The sequence below is a fragment of the Solea solea genome, chromosome 16 (assembly GCF_958295425.1).
Source record: "Solea solea chromosome 16, fSolSol10.1, whole genome shotgun sequence".
Taxonomy (NCBI): Eukaryota; Metazoa; Chordata; class Actinopteri; order Pleuronectiformes; family Soleidae; genus Solea; species Solea solea.
Window position 1 is genome coordinate 23785405 of NC_081149.1, and position 22524 is coordinate 23807928.

The 22524-nt window shown below is 40.5% G+C and overlaps 1 protein-coding gene across 2 annotated transcripts; it reads left to right on the plus strand.

Moving 5' to 3' along the window:
• The first annotated feature begins 1718 nt into the window (after window positions 1–1718).
• On the plus strand, window positions 1719–19491 carry gng13b (guanine nucleotide binding protein (G protein), gamma 13b). Of its 2 annotated transcripts, none has more exons than XM_058654443.1 (3): window positions 1719–2213; window positions 17781–17907; window positions 18627–19491. In XM_058654443.1, the coding sequence occupies exons 2-3, from the start codon at window positions 17810–17812 to the stop codon at window positions 18730–18732; spliced, it is 204 nt and encodes a 67-aa protein (XP_058510426.1). In that variant the 5' UTR covers window positions 1719–2213; window positions 17781–17809; the 3' UTR covers window positions 18733–19491. The 2 variants fall into 2 exon arrangements, with proteins under 2 accessions (XP_058510426.1, XP_058510427.1); XM_058654444.1 differs by lacking the exon at window positions 1719–2213 and adding an exon at window positions 16859–16967.
• The last annotated feature ends 3033 nt before the right edge of the window (window positions 19492–22524 follow it).

Here is a 22524-nt window from a genome sequence, read left to right on the forward strand (position 1 = left end):
GTGCATGGAAACATTACAGTAACTCAGAACAGCACATTTCTGTAGCTGTCCATCTGTCCATCACTTGAAGGTCTTTCCACAACAGACAATTTACTCGTCTTTTCACACCTTCTTTGTAAGTGGTTGACCACATCTGCTCCCAGCATGCACTCTGGCTCCAGCAGCACAGTGGGGAATCATCTGCCATCCCATAGAAATGTTGTTTCTATTCTCCAGGGACACGACTTCACAGAGTGGTGGTGACCCACAAAGGTGAAGGAGACTATCTTCATCCGTGTAATGTTCACAGCACCTAATGGAGCCTGGAAAGTGAGGAGTATATACATGACACTAGTTTGAGTGTGTTTTATCACAATTCTGTAAATGTACATATGCATACATGGAAGCTTAAAGGTACTATATTTTTTGTCATTAATCGATTTCAAGGTTGTTAGAAAGGTTGTTATTCCAATATGAGAACATGAGAGTCAAATAAGAACTGGAGTATAATGTGTGTGTCAGTATGGGAGGAGCGTTTCAGGGATGAAACAGTTGCTTCTGTCTGTGCTCATCTGGAGGGAGGGGCTCAGGACAGACAGCATCAGTCCTAAAACATAAACCACTCCACAATCAACTACTTCTCTAGTAATCCTGTCTACTGCAGCGTTAATTAATGCTGGAAAAAATGCCCTAAAATACTATAAACTATTCAGCTATGAGCATGTGGCCTGGGGGAGGGATGCTTGGATTCCTAAGGGTGGGAGAAGAATTGATGGAGTGAAACCAGATCAGTGTCTGGGGACGACTTCTCACGTGGCTGGCGATGGTGATGGAGATAGAGTGTGTATCACTTTCTTCTTGCTTTCATAACGGCTTAAAAACACACAAAAACAACCTCGGTGCACTTTCATCGTTCGTGCTGAGCTTTTCTACTGCGATTGAATCAAACCAAACTAATTCACTGTAGTGCTGCGTGTGCTTATGGTTCACCTGAACCATGCATGTGTGTGTGTGTGTACATTTCCTGTAAATGCAGTCCAGACACTTACAGCAACAGTTATTTATAGACACTCTTCCATCGATGCCTTGCTGAGGGTTTGATAACAACATGAAGGGTAAATATGAGGGGAAACTAGTTTTTTGTTTGTTTGTTTGTTTGTTTGTTTGTTTTCTAAATTCTGAAATGGAAAAACTATACAAACAAATAGCTCCATCATTTCTTATATATGACTTAACATTTCAATTTAAAAGCTTCTGAACATTTTGAAAATCGATCCAATTTTACTGAATCAATTTTGACAAATTTCAAATTAAAAGTCCCTCATTTGTATGTTCACATGGAAGTTAGACCTGCTATAAAAATGAACTGCTCCATCATTTCAAGCTTAAGCTTTCTCTGCTCCAATGCAGCATTTTCTGTGTGTGTGGAATAAAACCCTCACATGTGCTCTCTCTCTCTCTCTCTCTCTCTCCCTCTCTCTCTCTCCCTCTCTCTCCCTCTCCCTCTCTCTCTCAGTGGAATCAGATGCAGCTTAAGTGGCCATATTAGGGCAGAAATCCAGAGTCTGGCAATTGGGACAAGCAAGAGGTATACACACACACACACACACACACACACACACGGAGAGAAAAAGAGAGAGAGAGAAGTGAAAGACAGTGAGAACAAGTTGAAGTATTTTCCTCATTGATTGTGGCACTGTGTTACCTGACTGATACACCTCTCTCTCTCTCTCTCTCTCTCTCTCTCTCTCTCTTTTCCCTCTCTCGTGCGCGCGCACACGCGCGGACGCACATATAGCTGGATCCCCGGCGGAGACGCGGACAGTGAAGAGCGGAGCGCGCACCGGACCGGCTTGTCAACTTGTCCACTTGGTTATTTTCGCCCCACCACCACCACACCACACAAACACACACACACACACACACACACACGCATCCTCTGCAACACACAGACTCCTCCGGCTCTCATCCACACACACACACAGAGCCTCAGTCTGCTCGTCATCGTCTGTACTACACTCCGGAGACTGCGGATTTTATCCCTGGTCCTTTCCCGTGGATACAGAGAGCGCGCGCGCCGCTTCCCGGGACTCTGCTCTGTATTTGTTTCCATAGAGAGGAAATTAAAAACAAATATCCACGTCTCTCCGTGTGTCGGTGCTGCTTTCTCCTCTGCGCTCCCTGCACCGGTCAGACTTGGAAAGAGCAACAGCCTCCGCCGGCGCGTCAGTGAGGTAAGAGATGCGACTCTTTCCTTTACCTCATCATCATCATTAGGGATGCACCGATATGACTATTTCCACCGATACCGATATCCGATATTAATATTGCTGCTATGGCCGATAACCGATATTTACCGATATCGATATATGTTTTTTAAAAAAAGTTTCTGAGATGATAAAAGTTTGTACAGAATGAAAATCATGCAAGCTGAATTTTTGAATGTCTTTCTTTATTTTCAAAACATGTTTTACCTCCAAATAACAAGGTCACATAAGACACAAGTAACCAACTACAAGTAAAGGTTTTTAGAAACCTTTACCACTTGTAGCAAGTGTGTAACTAAATTAAAGTACAGTTTAACTCCCTCAACTCACTAAACTCCTGTGAGAAAGTTTGGATCATAAATTACAAACATGAACATAAATAAAAATAATACCCTGCCAAAGTTACTGTAACCGAGATAAGGGCGTCTATACTGGGTACGTAAATAAAGTCAACAACCCTTCCTCCCGGCAACAACAACCGCGCCACTTCCCTTCACAATAAAACTACACAACAGATATGAGAAACAATACCTGACGAGCTCTACTAAGAGCTGCCATAATTAAAAAAAAAACATGTTAAAATACTTTATCAAACCTGCCAGTATTCATGGCAACCAGATATTTATTCAATTGCAAAACATCGGAAAAGTAGCGCCGACTTGGCAGGTTGTTGCGGGGTTCAATATGCGCTATCAACCGTCGGAACCCTCGGCTGGTCGTCAAGAGCAATCATTTCCATTACCTTGATCGTTATTGCCCTGGCCACTGTCTTCCTTTGGTCGAGTCCCAGCTGCGCTGCTTTCTTTTTGTCTGCTGCCTAATGTTACTAGCGTTAGCTTCCTGCCGTTGTTTGTGTACTTCTGGGTGGCGGTTTTTCAAATGACATGATCAAATTTGTGGTATTGAATGACTTGACGCGGAACCCTCCTCGCATTACCTCGACTTTGCAAGTGTTGCATAATGCTTTTCGCGTATCTTCTATTGACACCCTGAAAAATCGCCCACACCGCTGACATTCTCTCTCCTCCACACACACACACCTTGTGCTGCGCTTGCATCACTGACGCTGTCCCCTTCCCGACACACATACACAAACAGCAATTAGACGGGTATAAACATCGGTTGTTAAAATCGGCGCAGTTTTACTCATTACACCGATGCCGATATGTTAAAAAATGACGAACATCGGCCGATACCAATATTAATGCCGATATATCGTGCATCCCTAATCATCATCATCATCATCATACAATTACAGTCATCCACTGTGTCACATGTGCTCTATTATAGTATATCACAGGCCTTAATGCAGCTGATACACAACACATAGATAGATAGATAGATGTACTACACAAAGTACAACAACAATCTTGGACTACATAATTCATATTTTTTTGCTCCATGCCGTGGGCCATGTACCCAGTGCCGGTTCAAGCCTTTATGGGGCCCTAATATTTGCTTTGATTTGATTTGAGGGACCCCCTCCCTCCACCTCCGAGTAGCCGGTACTTGACTAAAGCGATGTAACTGACGGTTATTTTTCATCAACGATTAATCTGTCGATTATTTTCTCGATCAGTCGAGTACTTGTTTGGTCCGTAAAATATATAATATAAATTTCAATCAGTGTTTCTCAAACCTGGAAATGCTGATGTTCTCAGGCAAAATGATTTGGTTTTAATGACTTCTTTGTAATATGGAACAAAGAAACCAGTAAATATTCACATTTAAGAAGCTGAAACAATCAGAAAGCTTGTTTTAGTTATTGAAAAAAACACTCGAGCCGCTTAATCGATGATCAACATAGATGACGATTCATTTAGTAATCGATTAATTGAAAAAGAATAATGGTTGCAGCCCTAATTTACTATTATTGATTCTTGTGTAACACTAAAAATTGCATTCATTATAGTACACAGCGTCACTCTTGCTTTTTCTTTAACATTAGAGGGCAGTAAAATCACTGACTTAATGAGCAACTGCAAAATAAAACCAGATAACTTAAACTCAACACTATTAAGAAAATCTAAATCTAAAGATGTCTAGATTTCTTTAACATGTTAAAATTGTTTTTCTCCACACACCATTGGGGGCCCCCTGGTGATCAGGGGGCCCCAAGCAGCCTCTTAGTTGGCTTATGCCTTGGGCCGGCTCTGCAAGTACCCACTGACATTACATAAATCTTACATTACATGTCCCCTCTGCACCTCATCCTCCTCTTCCTCCTCCTCCTCCTCTTCCTTTCCTTGCTTCCCTCTGCTCTGGCCTCGCCTGACCCTGTTTTCAGGGAACTGTAGATCTGTTTCTTGGCAGTAAAGACTTAGTTTACTCAGTGTAATCGAGGAATGATCAATAAATTCAAACCAAATTCCCCTCTCGTTCCTGTGTTTTATGTTATTTTTGCAGTTGTGCCTCACTTCAGTCATTCTGTGTTTTTTGTTGTGAAAGACACATATTGCGTCCCTGTGTTATTGTTTTGTTTCCAGTAATAATGATCTGTCTGTTTGTAGTCATTTTTCTGACTTAGTGGTTATTTTTATGGGTCTTCTTAATCATTTAGTGTCTCCTCGAGGTTGTTGCCTCTCTGTGTCGTTATATCATGAATCTTAGTGGTTATTTTGTCTCTTTGTCGTTGTTTCATGGCTCTAAATGGTTGTGTACCTTCCAGGTTGTTGTTTCTCTCGCTGTGGAGTCATAATGTGAATCTCAGTAGACATTTTATGGTTTTTTTTGTGTCTCTTTGTGTATATTTCATCTCTTTGTTGTTGTTTTAAGTCTTGTTGTAATCGTGTTTTGCCTCTTTGTCGCCATTTTGTGCCTCTGTGGTTGTTGTGTGTCACTTTGTAGTAACTGTGTTTGTCTTAGAGGTTATTTTTCCTCTTTGTAGTTAATCATAGTAGCTGTTTAGTGTCTCTTATTGGTTGTTTTTGTGTTGTCATTATGTTGGTCATTATTTTGTGTCTCTTTGTAATTGTTTGTTGTTAATTTGTGTCTCTTTGTCGTTGTTTCGTGACTTGTACTGGTTGTTTTGTGTCCCTTTAAGGTCGTTCTCTCTCTCTCTGTGTGAATCTTAGTGGTTGTTTTGGCTCTTTGTAGACATTTTGTGTGTCTCTTTGTAGTAATATTGTGGCTTAGTGGTTGTTCTGTGTCTCTTTGTGGTCATTTTGTCTCTTTGTAAACATCTTTTGTCTTTTCTAATCATTACATGTCAATAATTGTGTGTCTCGTAATGGTTGTTGTGTGTCTCTCTGTAAATCTTCCTGTCTGATTGTAATCCATTTTATTACTGTTGGCTGTGATTTTGCCTGCTGGTCAGACTGTCCACTAATCCATCCATGATACTACCCTGTGACTCTATCAGGACTGTGCAGTCAGAGAGTGTCCTGCTCATTTAGTGGACCTCACTTTAGTGTGTCCACACATACAAACATTGATCGCACACAGTGTATTCCAGGCCAGTATTGATCAGATCTGATCGACTGAACGTTTCCCTCCATGCAGCCGGTGCCATGGCGGCGTCATATCAGCTGGACTAGTCCCAGTGGCTCTGGAGCTCATTAATGTTCCGAACACATCGCATCGGTTGTAAAAGCTCAAACATCATCTGTGAGCGTCTGTCTGGCATTTATTATCCTCAGCAGCACTTCCTCCTCAGTTTAACAGCAATGTGCCTCCTCGTTCCCTCTCAGTCGCCACTCTCAGCTGGTCAGAGCAGCTCTGCCTGTTCACTTCTATTTTTAGTCTCTATTTACAATGCAGTAGCTGTCGAGACAAGAAGAATTCCTTCATCTCTCGTCTTTCTGCCTCTTATTTATCCCTCGCTGTCTCCTCTTCATTTTGTGCACACCTCACTCACCCACTTTCACTTTTTCACCTTTTGTTCACCAGTTTAATATTCAGCCCTTGGAATCGGATCGAGCAATTCAACACATTAAACTGTGGTAGCCACCTGCTCCACTCATGTACACACACACACACAGTATGTATATGGCACATTAGTGTTAGAGGATGGGAGGACAGTGGAGGAGACACAGGGTAGAGGGTTAATCTCTGGATGCTTTTGACCCAAATCACAATGTGACCTACATGTAACCTCCCCTAAAACAACCCCCACACTTTTCCCGGCACAAACCCACAAAAACACACTTACAAGGCTCGACGAGCTGTTAATTACTGACACAACGTACTACGATGCTGCACTCAGTCTTAAACAGAAGTCAAGAAGGGAGATATTTGAAGAGGCTGTCAAAAAATAATGTTAATAAAGAAAATGTAATTAACCTCGACATCTTTTATGATACTTGAGAGAGTCGTTTTGAGGCTAACCCGACCTCCCGTCATGGAAAGTGTCCCAGTTTCTACTCACAGCTTCAGATCCAGCGCAGTAACCACTGTGAACACACCCAAACCTCAACCAGACACCACACGCTGCTGTGCTCAACATTTATTACTGCTACTACACTTTTCATCACTTCACAGAACACTGCCTTTTTTTGTTATGGTTTGAAGGTAATGATGAATTCATTATGTTAATTCATGAAGAAAATGATGACGGGAAGATTCTAATGCCTCTGCTGCAACTGTGTTTAATAATTCCTTCAGGCTCTAGGTCACATTTGCTGTTTTATGAATCTCCTGAAAAGAATAGGGAAGTGTTTTTTCTTCTTTTTTTCTAAGAATGCAAATATTGCTCTACATATCATACAGAACTGGACAGAACTGCCCTGACCAGAATTTGCAAGGGTGTTTCAAGGGGATGTATAAAGCAGGCCGTTGCCTGAAAGAGATTGACAATGTGAACAACAAGGTAGAGGCAGAAGAAAGAGACCGGCATTTTGTGAGAAATGTAAATTTATGTCCAATTTAGATCCAATCTCACTCACCAGAGAGTTTGAGTAAACACATGTGGCTTCATGACATTCCTGAGCTGATGACTGATCACCATATGATTCCTTTTTCCCCCATGGTTACTTTTACTTTTCATGTTACAGCAGCGTAAGTAGACACATCAGACACATCCGTGCAGTCGGACTCGTTAGAAACATGACTTTGTTCTTGTAAACAGACGTGAGACGTCAGTGTGCAGTTGAATGAAGGGAAGGGAAGCCCAGATCTGATCATGTGTGGTCACAGGAGACCAGTGGCGGTTGCTGGTCCTTCAAACAGAGGAAAGTCATTTCAGGCCAAGTTATTTATACACGCTGAGCTTCCCTGGAAGTGACGATTTTATCCGACCGCCGCCTCGCTCGCCGCAGTGAAAAAAAGGCAATTCTGTGCCGTCGCGTAGAGATCAAGCGAAGCTGAGCTCCCGCTGGTTTTAAAGTGCAGTGAAAATAACGTCAGACGACCTGTGATAGACAACTGAGCAGACTTTTTAAGTAATGAAATGTAAATACAACAGTACATTTAATGACATTCTAGAGCCTTGTTTCTCAAACCGTGGTTAATCAGGGAAAATCAGAAATACTGTTCTAGTGTTTGTACCAGGGTATGTGATCAGAAAACACAAGTAACAAATAACAAAACAGTATAATAATTAGTCACCTTATCACTCGCTCCATCTTAATCTAATGTCACTGCACCAGTGTGTGAAGTACATGTGAGGAAGAGGAGGATGAGGAGAGAGAGAGAGAGTATATCTGCCTCCTGTGAAACTTTTTTACACCACTTGTTTGAGATGCACTGATCCAGTGGAAGCAGAGTTTCCTTTACTGTCATAAGAGGAATCGCCTCCGCATCCAGGCCTGAACGAGGCCAAAGAGACAGCCAGAGAGGAAGAGAAGACAGTCGTCAGCATAAATGAGTTTCATTTCTGTGCAGTGTTGCAAAAATGAGTCAGTTGTCAATTAAAAGTGTCGCGTCACTTATATTAAGTCCACTTTATGGCGACATTAGGCTAAACAAAAAGTCCCAAATCAGCTATGCTCTTATTGCCTTCAGGGTAAATAAACTGTCCTGTACATCCTTCCAGTTTCTACAGTCTTATCCTCCACATGAGGGTCACAGGGGGCGCTGTAGCCAAGGACAGCTGACGCAGGGCAGAGAAAAAATGTTCACGCTTACATTCACACTCCTCGATCTGCATGTCTTTGGAAGGAAGGCGGCAACCTTCATGCTGTGAGGCAATAATGCTAGCCACTGTTCCCCTGCTGAACACTTCATCTTAACCCACTAAAGAGGGGAAGCATCTGTCACCATCCTAGACTTTCTTAGCTCTGACAAACTCATGTTGCTGATGATGCTGGATCACAACAAAGAAATGTAGTGTTTCCCTTTCTAGTCAAACTTTCAAGTCAGGTTTATCCAGGAAACAAGAACCAGAGACACTCAGGACACTAATTCATCAGCTGTTTGCTTACAGAGTACTGCTGACTCTCATCCCAACTTCTCCACACTTAAATGCAGAGTGCTGGCTACGTTCAGGAGGTCACATTTCACTGAAGCCATCACCAAACTAGAATTACTCCCCAGTGGTCGTCTGCCTCTGCTGACCGACGCAGTTTCAGTCTACACGGTTATTTTGTCAGACCTTTATAACATGAGCCTGTTGACTTAAAGGTCTTGTGAGGCCACTTTGACCTTGGACCACTGGCCACCCAAAATGAAAACAGTTAATTTGAAGGATTCTCTTGGGCGATGACGTCCAACTGGACGTTTATAAAGAATTCCCTCAGGGTGTTATTGAGGGATCGTGTTCGTAAGACTGGGACAAACACACAGTTGGGCAACTACAAGGAATAAGCCACGGGCTGTTGCCAGGCAGAGTGGCGTGAAAACAAAGAAAAAATGTTGAAGGATGAACTAACCAGCATCACTGCAGTCAGGTTAATTGATGTAAATACTTTTCTACATAAGATCTGATGCATAAAGATCATTGTAACTATTTCAACTGTTGTTTGTCTTTACACAACAGTAGAAAAAAATGGAATTATTGTGATAGTCCAGCTAAAACCAGACTTGAAATACATGTAAACATGTTAGTCTGACTGAAATAGGACTAAATCTAATTTGTCAATGATGAAATAACATCCTATAACATAATAGGATTGTGAGTCCAGTGATTACTACTGTACATGTATATGTTCACTCAGAAAATACAGAAACTAATCGTGATATTTTAAGCAGATATAGAGATATAACCTTCAAGTCAAGCTTCAGTTCTGTCAATTTTAAATGTGATACATACTACTCCAATACAAGCGTGAGCACTTAAAGATATGGATTGCTTCCAACATGAAACTGCTGTGACGTGGCACAACAAACACACAACTAGTGACGGTCAATGTGTAACTGAATCATTAGAATCTGTTCATGAGAAAGTAGTTAGTCCACAGAATGGTTCAGTACTTCCTGCATGAGTCACGGTCGCTGTTGCTACACACACCAGACTCCTCTGTTAAATACTGAGATTTTATCCATCCATCCATCCATCCATCCATCCATCCATCCATCCATCCATTTTCTACCACTTTATCCTCCACAGGAAGCTGTACCAATCTCAGGGTCACAGCCTGGACAGTTCGCCAGTCCATCGCAGGGCCACATGGAGACAAACAATCATTCAACCATTCACTCTCATGGTCAATTAAGAGTGACCAATTGACCTAATCCCCATAATATTGCATGTTTTTGTACTGTGGGAGGAACCCGGAGAACCTCTACTAGAAGTACTAGACCTGTATAATGGAAAAGCTCTGAAAGTAAGGACCGCCATAGAGCAATCAAGCGTATCACAAAAGCTAGTAAATAAGTAAAAGAAAACGTGATGAGAATAAATGGAAACAATTATAATTGGTTACAAAACAATTCGTTTTTTTGAAAACGATGAACATCTGGCTACATATAATGCACATCCTCACCACATCCTGTGTGAACGAGAAGCAAATGCCTTTGGTTTGGTTTAATGGCAGGATGCCAGATAATTGCGACATGTTTATCCTTCAGTTGAGCGAGTGAAGCCCAGAGGAAAGCGAGCTCCGTCCCGTCACAGTAAACAGACCCGGGGTTTACGAGGCTGCTCAGCCACAGTTTTATCACGATCCATTTGTCAGTGATATATTGGTGTTTTAACATATGTACTTTACCACCACCTGTAAATGTGACTGCTATAGGTATCGTGTGTCATGTTGGGATGGATTTATCAGTAGGAACAACAACTGACAGCAGAGAGAGAGAGGGAGGGAGGGGGGGAGGGAGGGGGGGAGATTACTGTTTGGAATTTGTCACAAATGGATTGTGAGCACTTACTGCGGAGTCATGTGTGGAAGACAACGGGAGACGGACAGAAAACAGATACCAGGGAAGTGAAAGGAGGAAACTCTTCATTTCCAACACTCAATTACTCTCCGCGGCTCGAATTCTGAAAGTCAAATGTTTACAGTGTGGGATGTGTCTCAGGTTTTTTTTAATTAGCAGCCAGCAGAGATGCAGAAGATAAACAGAGGGAGAGATGTACATGCGCACGGGCGAGGACTGAGCAAATAACAGGCACAGTCATTTGAGAAGACAATAGAGAAAGATAAGAATGGAAAATGACAGGTGCAGTTGATATAGGTGAGAGAGAGGAGGAGGCGCGGCGACGATAAAAACATAACCTTTAATACGTTTTTGTAAATTAACAGCAGACGGTATACACATGAGGGCTGGAAATGATAAAAATGCAGCAGTAAAAATGGATGTAAAGTGATAAAGGAGCACAATGTTATCATTCTCCTCCTCTTGCATTCGTCGTTCATCATTCACAACACAAAATTGCCTCTTATCGTTCGAGGAATGTGTCCACAAGCGTGAAAGTAACAAAAAAGAAATGATAAAAATGGTATTAAAGTGAAAAACACAGCGGTGATCCACCTGACATTTACTGTATCGCAGTTCTTGTAACTAAACGATGAATCTAGGACCAGGTGAATGATAAAATGTGGTCATTCATCACTTGATTTTTTTTTACTAGGGGTAGGAAACTTTAGGTGCCTTACGATTGGATTATAAAATGATTATTGATGCACTTTCAATCAGTCTTTTGAAAGAAAACAGTGCACACACAGAGTTTAATTCATGTCCAGTATCATTTATTAAACTGGAGTCACATCTTGACTCATAATTCATGTATTTAAACTGAGTCATTAGCCTCCAGTCTTCTGTGATAAAGTGGGCAGTTATTACATTATTTAACTTTTAAATAATCATAATTTGGACCTTTGTGAATCCATTCACAATCCTCCACTTCTCCACCCCTCACTTTTACCGCTGTATTTTTTTTTTTATCATTTAATGGAGTTACTTCCTCCCCTCGTATATACAGTACATACAGTATGGATGTTTATAAAGGCTCATGATTACAGAAATATCATCTCTGACGCCGTCACTGGACTCTGCCATTGATCGTAGACTGCTCAGTGACACGGCCTCTTACTCTCAGCACTGTGACAGGAAAGTTACAGGAAATCTTTCAACTATCGGGACACTTCATCTAATCAGGAGGCAAAACTCGGTGCTCGTGAGGTGATGCAGGGAAGGATGGAGGGGAATGCTAATGACAGCCACGGGCAGGAGGTTTGCCAATAAAAAAACAGCTTTAACTACAGGGGTTACTGTTTTTGTAACTGCAGTCAAAGTATATACTGAAATATTATCAGTTAATTAAATTTGACTTTGCATCTGCATGTGCACGTCAATGTTAGAGGAAAGTCAGATACCGGTGACACAAAAATCCGCTCTGTTTCCCAGTGCTGTGTCATATAAAGAGATAAAAGGTCATAATGCAATAAATAAAATATGGCCCATTCCTTAGAAAGTAAAAAAATCATTATCATTTCCAAGAAACACTGTTCGTGTAAAGCCTTATTTCTTTGTTTTTCTATCACAGCTACCACTCATAGCACTGCAGTAGCAACTAAAACACGATAGATCTTTGTTTGTTCAAGGAGAAGAGGGTGCTGGGAAAAAAGGATGGATCTTGTAGAGAAAAATAAGTGAAAGTGTAAAATGAGACACACAGAGAGAAAACAGGGATGAGCTATATGAAGAGGAAAGCATCCAATCCTCCTCTTGTCTCTGGAGGAGGATGCTGAAACCTGATCTGAGCCAGGATCTGGCCATCACTCTGCCTCTCTGTCTCTAATATTGTTAGGACACACGTGCACTCACAGATGTTGGTGTGTTGTCTTCAGACTCACCTCAGGAGACAGATGTGCATATTTTATGAGCCACGCCGTTTACACCTCCCTGTTCTTTAACCAGACCTTCACAGATTAGTCCAAATGTTCTTAAATATCAGTCGGATCCTTTGATAAAAATCAATGGTCATAATGATCTTAATCTATAATCATTCTAAGGTAAGCACCATAGAATGAGTCCTTTAATGGTTCTCCTTCAGCGTCCATCATATAGTGCTGCCATGTTACTACAGTAGCCCAGAATAGACAAACACCAGCTCTAAAGAGGCCATTTCACATTTTCATATAACACAAGGGCCACGATATGAGAGGGAAGGGACGTCAGTCAGCACTTAATCCTATACGCACTTTCCCTTTATCGTGTCTCGAGTGTTTGTCGTTGCAGCAGAAGCAAGACAACACAAATGACACACAAGTACTTTTCCTTACTGTTGGTGTTGTGTCATAATTTACACACCTGTGTAAAAAAAATAAAATAAAATGTTATATTCTGGATATTCACTTACTTTTTTAGTCACAAAAACAATAACAAAGTCAAATCAAGGCTATAGCGGTCAAATATAAATACATATAGTGTTTTACTTTTTGTGTCTGCAATCAGTTTTAATATCATAATAAAAAGTTCAAGCCAAAAATGTGTCTACTACAGCTTTAAAAGTGGATTTCTGACATGAAACAAACAAACAGTCGGTAGCCGGTTACCTTAGCTTAGCATTAGGACTGGAAACAATGTGATTCAGGGTTTTTTCCCAGTGATAAACTACATTATATTTGGTAAAAACACAAAAAAAACAGAAGAGAGAACTTCACAGCCACTGAAACAAGAATAATACCCGCTGTCACTGTATTGCAGTGGACAATGCAGTGGAGTAGTTGTTCAGTTTCGCTCACTAAACTGTCATAAAAAAGGTAAAAAAAAAAAAACAACTGCATAATATCAAGTAGTATTTCATGTCCCTGTAAAAATACCAGCGTTGTCTCTGAAGCACCTCGATGAGATCAATTCTGAGTGCTGACTAGACGGGCACTCATCTCTCCCCAGTCCTCAGATGACTCACAATACTGTGAACACACACACAAACACACAATGTACACACACACAAGAGGGGAAGAGCATTATTGAGCGAGTGCAGTGGACACAGAGCGTGGGTGTGAAGTGTGAGAGAGCAGGACAGAGGAAGCAGAGGCAGCAGAGGAAGAGGATGAGGATGAGGACAGCATTGCTATATGGAGTGGACCACGAGTGTATTACACTTTTCTGGCCTTTAAATCCCATTTGCACTGTTAATTATTGTCATATAATGTGCTATATAATGTTTTCACATATCATAGATACCAGTATAGACTGGGCATGGCCTACAAATACAGTAGTACAGTACTCACAACTTTAGCAAAGTTTTACTTCCCTCTTTGAAAGTGACCTTGCTGATACAAGCTGTGATTTCAGGTTGTGATTTTTCTAATGATTTGAAAGTTCTTCTTCTGTGAAGAAGCATGTGATTGATGAAATAATAGGACAAACGCAGGTGTTCTCAATGACATTAATTAAGGTTCCACTCCATTTAGGCTGGAATCAGTGTGTGTGTGTGTGTGTCTGTGTGGGGGGGCTCACTACAGTTTTTTTTAGACATATTTCCTGTATTTCCTGGTTGTATTCATCAAAAAAAAAAAAAAAAATTATAACAAATACTAATTTGTTCCCAATAAATAGGTATTATATGCATCTATCCATCTTCTACCACTTTATCCTCCACGTAAGGGTCGAGGGGGGCGGGGCACTGTGCCAATCTCAGCTGACATAGGGCGATAGGCGGAGTCACACCTTGGACAGGTCACCAGTCCATCACAGGGAGACATATAGAGACATACAATCATTCACTCTCAGTGTCCAGTTTACCTAATAATCCCCATTTTACATGTTTATGGACTAAGATTATAGTGTGATTGAGTTTTATTTTAGATTAGGAATGAGTTACAAAGATATTCTGACATTGTTAGGAATCATTATTAGGGAGAGGCATTTAAACAGAATGTTAAGAGACAGGTTACTTCACTGGTAACAGTGTAACCCCGCCTCCATGTCGCATTCAGCGACATGATACAAATCCTGCACCGACACTTACAATACCAGGCTTTTGAGAATATCTTTTGAGAATAAAAGTATGCTGATGGGATTAGAAGGTGACACCACAGTCATATTCCTGCATGATTAGATTATATTTCTAATGATTGCTCAAATGTATACGCTGCAGTATTACACCTGAATCGCTCTGTTCTGCTTCTGTCAGTGTTGCTGCTTCAGCTGCAGCAGCAACAGCAGCAGCAGCAGCAGCAGTGCTCTGGACCAAAGCCAGGAAATATTCAATAATAATTACCATTATTGGATAAGTGGACACGTAATTATGTGTCAAATTGTTCATGAGCAACATTTCAGACCTCCTGGTACTTACTGAGCCCAGAAAGATGATTAAGTGGAAGAGAGAAAGAGGTACAGTATCAAATTAGTGCAGCAAAAAATGAATGTATTAACAGGATCCTGGAAATCATCTCCATGGCTCAGTTCACTTTACAGCTAAACTGGACACCACGGTGCAGTTGTACAGGAAGTGCAGTCCTGCATTTAGCTGTAGCTTCTATACCTGGAGACTGGATCTGATAACCTCACACAATGTAAGGGCTTAAGAGCACCAACAGTGTGACTTTGATGAGATATCAGTACAAAAAAACCACTAGTGAATAAAACTCTTCCAGTTTGCATTCAGACATTCTTAAAACGAAGAGAAGGAAATTATAATTTACGAGGATTATTTATGTTTGAAGTGAGAACTCAATGACAAATTGAAATTGTGTAAAACTCTTTTGGGTTCAAAAAAAGTGTGAAATGTAATATAATTACAGTTTACAGTGAGAATTGACAGTTCAGCACTTTAATTCCAAGTGTAATGTTTTAGATATTTTCTCTACATTTCTGATTTTCTGGGTTTTTCCTTGGATTGTACACGAAATAAGCCACGTAGCTTCAGACTATAACCTTTTTCGGTTATTGGCACGTTTGTGTGAAATGATCTCTCTTTATCTTTACTTTTTATATGAATGTAACCAAAATAAAGATATTCATTCATTCATTCATTCATTCATTCAATTGTGACAGATATATCGCTAAAATAGCAGGTTCCGCCCCCCTCACACGGTGCAGACTGAACGATTTCAGTGCTAAATTAAACAACAAAAACACACATTTACACCCTCATCAACTATGCTGTACAATAAACTGAACATTATGGCTGTAAATGACATGATATAGAACAACATGTTGTTATAAAGTCCTCAATACAGCATAATAACATAAAGTGTAGGATCTGTTATCATAAAACAAAGAGTAGCGTATTTAACACATATGATAAAACACATTACACAGCTGAAAAATAAATAAATAAAAAAAGGTTATTTCTCGAGTACGACACAAGTGTCCTCCTTCTCCGTGAGTCTGGCCATCAGCTGTAAATGAGATTTGTTGGAGAGTCCACTCCTCTTTATCCCTCACCTCACTGAGGCCATTTAATGACGTAAGTATGCAAACAGCCTGTCTCTCCTACACAGAGCGGAGGGCTGGTGTCTTCCTGCTAAATTCTCATTGGGCTTTGTGCTCTATGTCGACGTGGGCACACGCTGTCCTACAGCCTCTCCTGCCTTACATTAGATTCAGTAAATCCCATAGTTTAGAACGAAATGTGCTCAGGGATTTACTCAGTACATGGAATTTAATTTTGAATCTTGCAGAGCAAATTGGCTGTATACTGTTTTACTGTCATATGTTTATTAACCCTTAGAACACAGAGCGTTTAGGTTCCATTACTATAATAAAATGTATACACAGAGGTTATAAGAATGTCTTATATCCTGTTTGTTCCAGCACCACCTATAGGCATCTGATGAAAAGATATGTTATAGCAAAAAGTACTTCAAATTTTAATTTAAAATCACATTGAATTTGTGACTTTCGGAAAATGTCACAAATTGAACAATAATAAAAATAAAAATAAAAACAAGTCTATTTTGTGACGTCTCCACAAACATTGCTACGCTACAAAATATGTGATATAAAATGAACCATAACTTTGTCTCAACAACACAAAAGACAAAAACAGCCTGAAGATGTGACCTTTTAACACACACACACACACACACACACCACAGGATGTCCATATAAGGAGTTGTGTATCATTCATGCAGCAATTTACCAAGAGTGCACCTGTGGCACTAAGGGTTAATATTATATGCACTGCTCATTTTGACAGATTATTGCTTCCCCTTTATGATAATAATAATAATAATAATAATAATAATAATAATAATAATGATGATAACAATAAGTTACCTTTGATGCACAAATTGCAGCACAGAGTTCTTGACATCATTGAATTTCAAAGACAAGAATAATCAAAGACACAGAAGTAAAATGAGCATAAAAACAAATACGGTGAAAATAGAAAAGAAACATAAGGACACGAGTTAAATACTGCTGCTTAAATGCTAACATGAAGAAGTGAGTATTCAACTTTCTCTCAAAATATGAAATGTGTTCTCTGATAGCAAAAGAAAATACCGGAATGTGTGTTATTTGCGTTGTGGCAGCAGATCAAACTGTGTCCTGATATAACAGTTGACTCAATATATGCATATACTAATTATATTCCTATTTTATTTGAACATTATGTCCATGTACTGACAACTGACAAGCGAAACAAGCTCTTGGGCATCAGGTAACAGATTGTTATCAAGGATTATATACGGCTTTAAGTTGTGCCACTGCCTCACTTTCCTCACCACTTCATCTCAGAAGCACACACAACGGTTAGGGAGGAGGAGGAGGAGGAGGAGGAGGAGGAGCTGAGAGGAACAAATGGGACACGTTGTCCATTTCAGCAACGAACATTTTCATCTTTTTTACTCAAGTCGAAGCTCACTATCATGAGTCTTTGTAGTAAATGATCAGTCTAAACATCACGTGATAATCAATCAGTAAACCCTGACTTTATGGAAAAAACTGCTCCTGTTTTAAACGAGAGAGTTGTTTTGATTTGCATTCATTTCATATCCTCTAAACCTCGGTCACGTTGTTTGTAAATGTAATGAAATTCTGTCCTGTTAAAGGGAAAGACTAAATATATCCTGGAGTGTTAAGTGGGTCTGCCACTTTTACTCCACACTTGTTTGTACAATATAAATCAAATGGCTTCTGTTCTGAATCTACTCGCTGCTGTTGTTGCTGCTGGGCAGAGTCGCCGTCTGACGACTATTTAACACAACTGTGCGCTGCATGAATGTAACTCTGTAATCGTCGTCTTCCTGTGTGCAGGTAGAGAAGCCCTACATCAAGCTGCAGGCATGGACGAGATGGACCTGCCCCAGATGAAGAAGGAGGTGGAGAGCCTCAAGTACCAGCTGGCCTTCAAACGAGAGAAGTCCTCCAAAACCGTGACTGAGTGCGTCGTCCAGTTTAACATCTTCTGATCACGATGAATGCGAATAATTCTGACACATCACTGACCAATCCTGCTGCCAGTTTACGTTTCTTTGGAAACCAAAAGACGTTACTTATTTACTTATTTCTACAGACGTGTTCTGTAATCAGACAGCGTGCATTTCAGACGCCATTGTTTAATTGTATGTTTATTTTTAAACACAGAACTACACGTAGAACTGTGTCAAAGAGACTCGGGACTATCAAGTGCAGACCAGGTCATCTTAAAATAAAGGCTACAGGAACATGTGATAACAATGTTAAACATCCACCTGAGGATGTCCTCAGAAACTCACACGTTCACGTTTATCATGATAAAGTGAGAGAGTGAGAGCACAGTCAGCCAGGCAGGGTAGGTGACCAGCTTTACTTTCCACTCGTTTCCACAGCGACAGAATCTATTTGAATCATTTCATGTTTTTTCAGAATAAAAGCTCTGAACTTGATTTGAATTTTTTTTTTTTTTTTTGTAGATTAGTTGATGTTGTCACTTTAGCATTTTAGTTAGGCACAGAAATCACCAGCTATCCTGGTTCTACTCATCTAAAGCTCACTAATGAACAGGTTTTATCTACCGGAAAACACTAAAGAGGATAGAGGAGGACTTGTGGTAATAAAGTTCCTCGTGAATAGTAAAAATGTCTCTCTGTCTCTCTGTCTCTCTGTCTCTCTGTCTCTTAGTTTGGTAAAGTGGATCGAGGACGGCGTTCCGGAGGATCCCTTTTTGAATCCCGAGCTGATGAAGAACAACCCGTGGGTGGAGAAAGGAAAATGCATCCTTCTCTAGATGAAACCACTGACCCTGCCATGAGTGTGCAACTGTAACCATGCTGACCGACACACACCTACAGACGACTCCTGAACCTGACCCTTACTCGCCTGTGAAGGCCATAGCAGGACAGCGCCTCCTAACCTCTCACCTTGAATGTACAACCACTGATATGTAAAACCCCCCTCGACCTTAACCCTCCTGTTAATGCACGCACGCACACACATGCACCTGACTGCCACACCTTTTACTGCAAGTTTACTCGTGCCACGGTACTCCCAACACTTTATATGAAAACATGTATTTATGCCACTGTCAGTCACAAGCCGCTTTCTCTTCTCTTTGACTCTTCATCTCTTCTGAGCGCCACTCTTTGCGTCACCCTCGTACGAAATGATCACCCGCCGTTAAACGAAAACACGTTTTTAGACTATTCCGTAAGAATTTGGAATCATTTGAAATACTAAACTATGGGTTTAGATGCGTCTGCATTTGCCAGATCACAAATCACAAATGCGACGTGATAATCACCGTTGCTTCTAGGGGCGTCAGTAACAGATTAAACTGCATGGTGAACCTTATTTATGGTACACGGCACCTTCTACTCAATCAGACGCCAATCCATTTTAAAATCACCACTTGTATTTGATTAAATTTGAACACTATACATATCCTACAATCATGTAATGAGTTAGTACAGATGCCATTTTTATGTGTTTCCAAGCCATTTTTCATTCAGCACGATACATGTTATACACATGTTATAATAACTGTCCATATTAAGGTTTCTTATGGTGCATTCATGATCATTAAAGCATGATTTAAATCATTTTTGATCTAAAATGACCAATGGTAGGTACTTTGTGTCATAATAATGATGTCCTCTGAGGCTTTGACAGTGTTGGAGATGGTTGTACACATGAGAAGTGACCGTAAGAGTGAAAAGAGTCTCATGTCGGGAAAGTTTAGAAAGTTGTAGGAAGAGATGGTTGTTGTTCAACAATGTCAAAGCGTCTGCATGTGAAGCACACTGGCATCTTAAAGGTCCAGTCTGTAACACTAAGTTTAGATATGCAGAAAAATGCATATACTACACAATAAATAACATTGGCTTTTCCATAGCCTTAAATAAGCCGTTTATATATAAACTCAAGACAGGGGCCGTTTTACACCCTCGTGTTTCTGCAGCAAGGAAAGACAACGTTGTTCCTGGTACTGTCGTCCCCTGCCGTGCTTCATCACTACAATCTGCTGTCTGACCATTAGGTGTCACTGATTCTTACACACTAGACAACAAAGCTTTTACATGGAAATAAACGACAATGCTGGAACTTCACCAGCAGTTTTCAGTGCTTTCTTCACACACATGTTGTCATTACTTTAAATGCATGGCAAAAATCAAAGATAGAGCTTCTTGTCAGTAGGTCACAGAGTGTCGTAGCAGCTCTGTTTGTGTTTGTGTCAGCTGTGCGTCTCTGGAGGAGGAGGAGGAGCTTTGTGATGCTTCTCCTTAGCTACAGAACAACACACACAGACACACACAGACGCTCGACATGCAAGCAAACAACACACAGGACGTGTCTTCACACATGTACAGACAGACCCCTTTAACTTATTCTATTTATTGACCGAGGCTGGTTTTTTTTGGTGGTGTATTTATTTATTTATTTATTCGTTGACAAGACCTTTCTCTCGCACGTGTTTTCGTTTGTCTGCGCTCCCTCTTTCTCGACTCGACGACACCTCGCCCGTTTACCATCGACTCTGCTGCCTTGTACACACGCGGTGACGCTGATTTAAGAATGTAAATACTCTCTACGTGGCACGAGGTTGGGACGACACCACTGACCTCAGGACTGCTCTGTGTGAGTGTGTGTGTGTGTGTGTGTCTGTGTGTTATTCTTTTAAAAAGGTCAAATATGCAGCTTCATCACACACACACACACACACACACTGGTTGGCGAGCACGTGTATGAGGTGAGGAGTGGCAGGGACGTGGGCTTCTCTAAATGACTCTGGGACGGAGGAGCCTCCCATCATCTCAGTACTGTAATGGGTCTCATGATATACATTTTCTTTAAGATGACCCAGTTCCCTTAAGCCAACTCAAGGCCTCTTCATACTTTGTGCGTTCCATGTCTGCAGAGAGTACTCGCTCCACTACACACACCTGCGCGTCCATCTGTACTAAAAGACGCATGTTCTATTCCATTTCAATATATACTGTCGTACCTTAAGCATGTGCAGCTGATATGTATCATGGTGAAACTGCATCAGGACGTACCATCACAGACGCGGGTGGACGATGACATTCACTTGTCAGTCATGTGTGGACTATAGTGGACATGAGGACGTAGAAACTATGAACTGGCCGCTTCGAGGACTTTGGTTCTATTCCGTTAATTTTCCACGGTCCATGCTGTGCTTCTAAACTGTCACGATTAAAACTGCTGGACATTTGCATCCGAGAACATTGTTTAACATTTACTGAGGTGGTGTAATGTAAAAGTGTGTCACTGTGCCTTAAGCAGCGCCAGTGAACGTAGAAGAGGTCCAGTAAACATGTGTGCATCATTAACTTTAAATCATATACAGACGGGCTGTACACGCTCTAACTCCACCCCAGTTTAGCTCATACGTTACATTTTATTCCATTTCTTTTTTATTTTAATAGTTTAGGTAAATTGTAGGTTAGGTTCATGTTTTTTAAGTATAGTAATTTAATGATAAATGAAAGAAAAGGGACTTTTAAAATGACCAAGACATGAGGAAAACCTGTTTGTAGCTCTTACGTTTACTCTCACCACATTTTTTTGTTTTTTTGGGATTTAAAGGTTTGAGGTTTTCCCAGTTCTTACACGACCAACAGTAACACGACAACTGCAAAGTACAGTGTGTGAGCATTTCCCTGTTTCTGCCTCCGTCCCTGCTCTCTGGCTACTGTAACTTTACTTGTTTGGTTTGTTTTTATATAATAAGAACATCATGTGTACGTGTGTATGTTATTACTATTATAATGACCACAGAAAAACCTGTCTGAATATCTAGCAACATTATTCCCTGTGAGAGTGCTTTGGAAAAATTATTATGCATCCGATCAAGTCCTAGTGTAAAGATGACGATGAGCAATAAATTAAAGATTGTTTTTTTTTATTGAATGTTTTACAAAAAAACAAAAACATTTATGTTATTGAATAAAGTAGACAATTTTTAGACAGCTTGGTTGTCGTTTTTTTTTTCTTTCTTTTTTTGTTCCACGCTCACTGTGCACTTAATTAAAAACCTGCTTAGTCATGCCATTGTTCAATCAGGACAATGATGTGGTAACAGTGCAGTGGATATAATCACGCAGATACAGGTCAGGAGCTCCAGAACATCAGAACAGAGGATTAATATGATCTCAGTGACTTTGAGTGAGGAATGGTTGTTAGTGTCGCACAGGAGTTTACTCAAAAACACACTCAGTGATCAGCAGCTCTGCAAAAACACTGACTGCACTGTAACTCCCAGAAAAACAACACATTTCCTATGTTAAAATGAATATTCATTTTACTTTGGTCGTCAAAATAGTGGCTGGGAACCATACGTGGTACATTCATGGACCTTTGTTTTCTACAAAAATGTAACTGTCCCTGTAAAGGTTTAAACTAGCTTTTAACATTTATTTAACAAATGGGATATAAACATTTGCTATCAATCAGTTTTAGACTATTGTACAAAGTGTATTATATACACGGTAAAACTCTGATAATTAAACTTTGCTCACACACATAAATATCACCCTGAATCCACAAATGTATCATTACTTTT

Excerpts from the sequence above, each read along its gene's own strand:
- gng13b (XM_058654443.1), top strand. The coding sequence starts at position 17,810 with ATGGACGAGATGGACCTGCCCCAGATGAAGAAGGAGGTGGAGAGCCTC. Across the intron at positions 17,908-18,626 it reads TCCTCCAAAACCGTGACTGA|TTTGGTAAAGTGGATCGAGG; the intron begins GTGCGTCGTCCA and ends TCTGTCTCTTAG.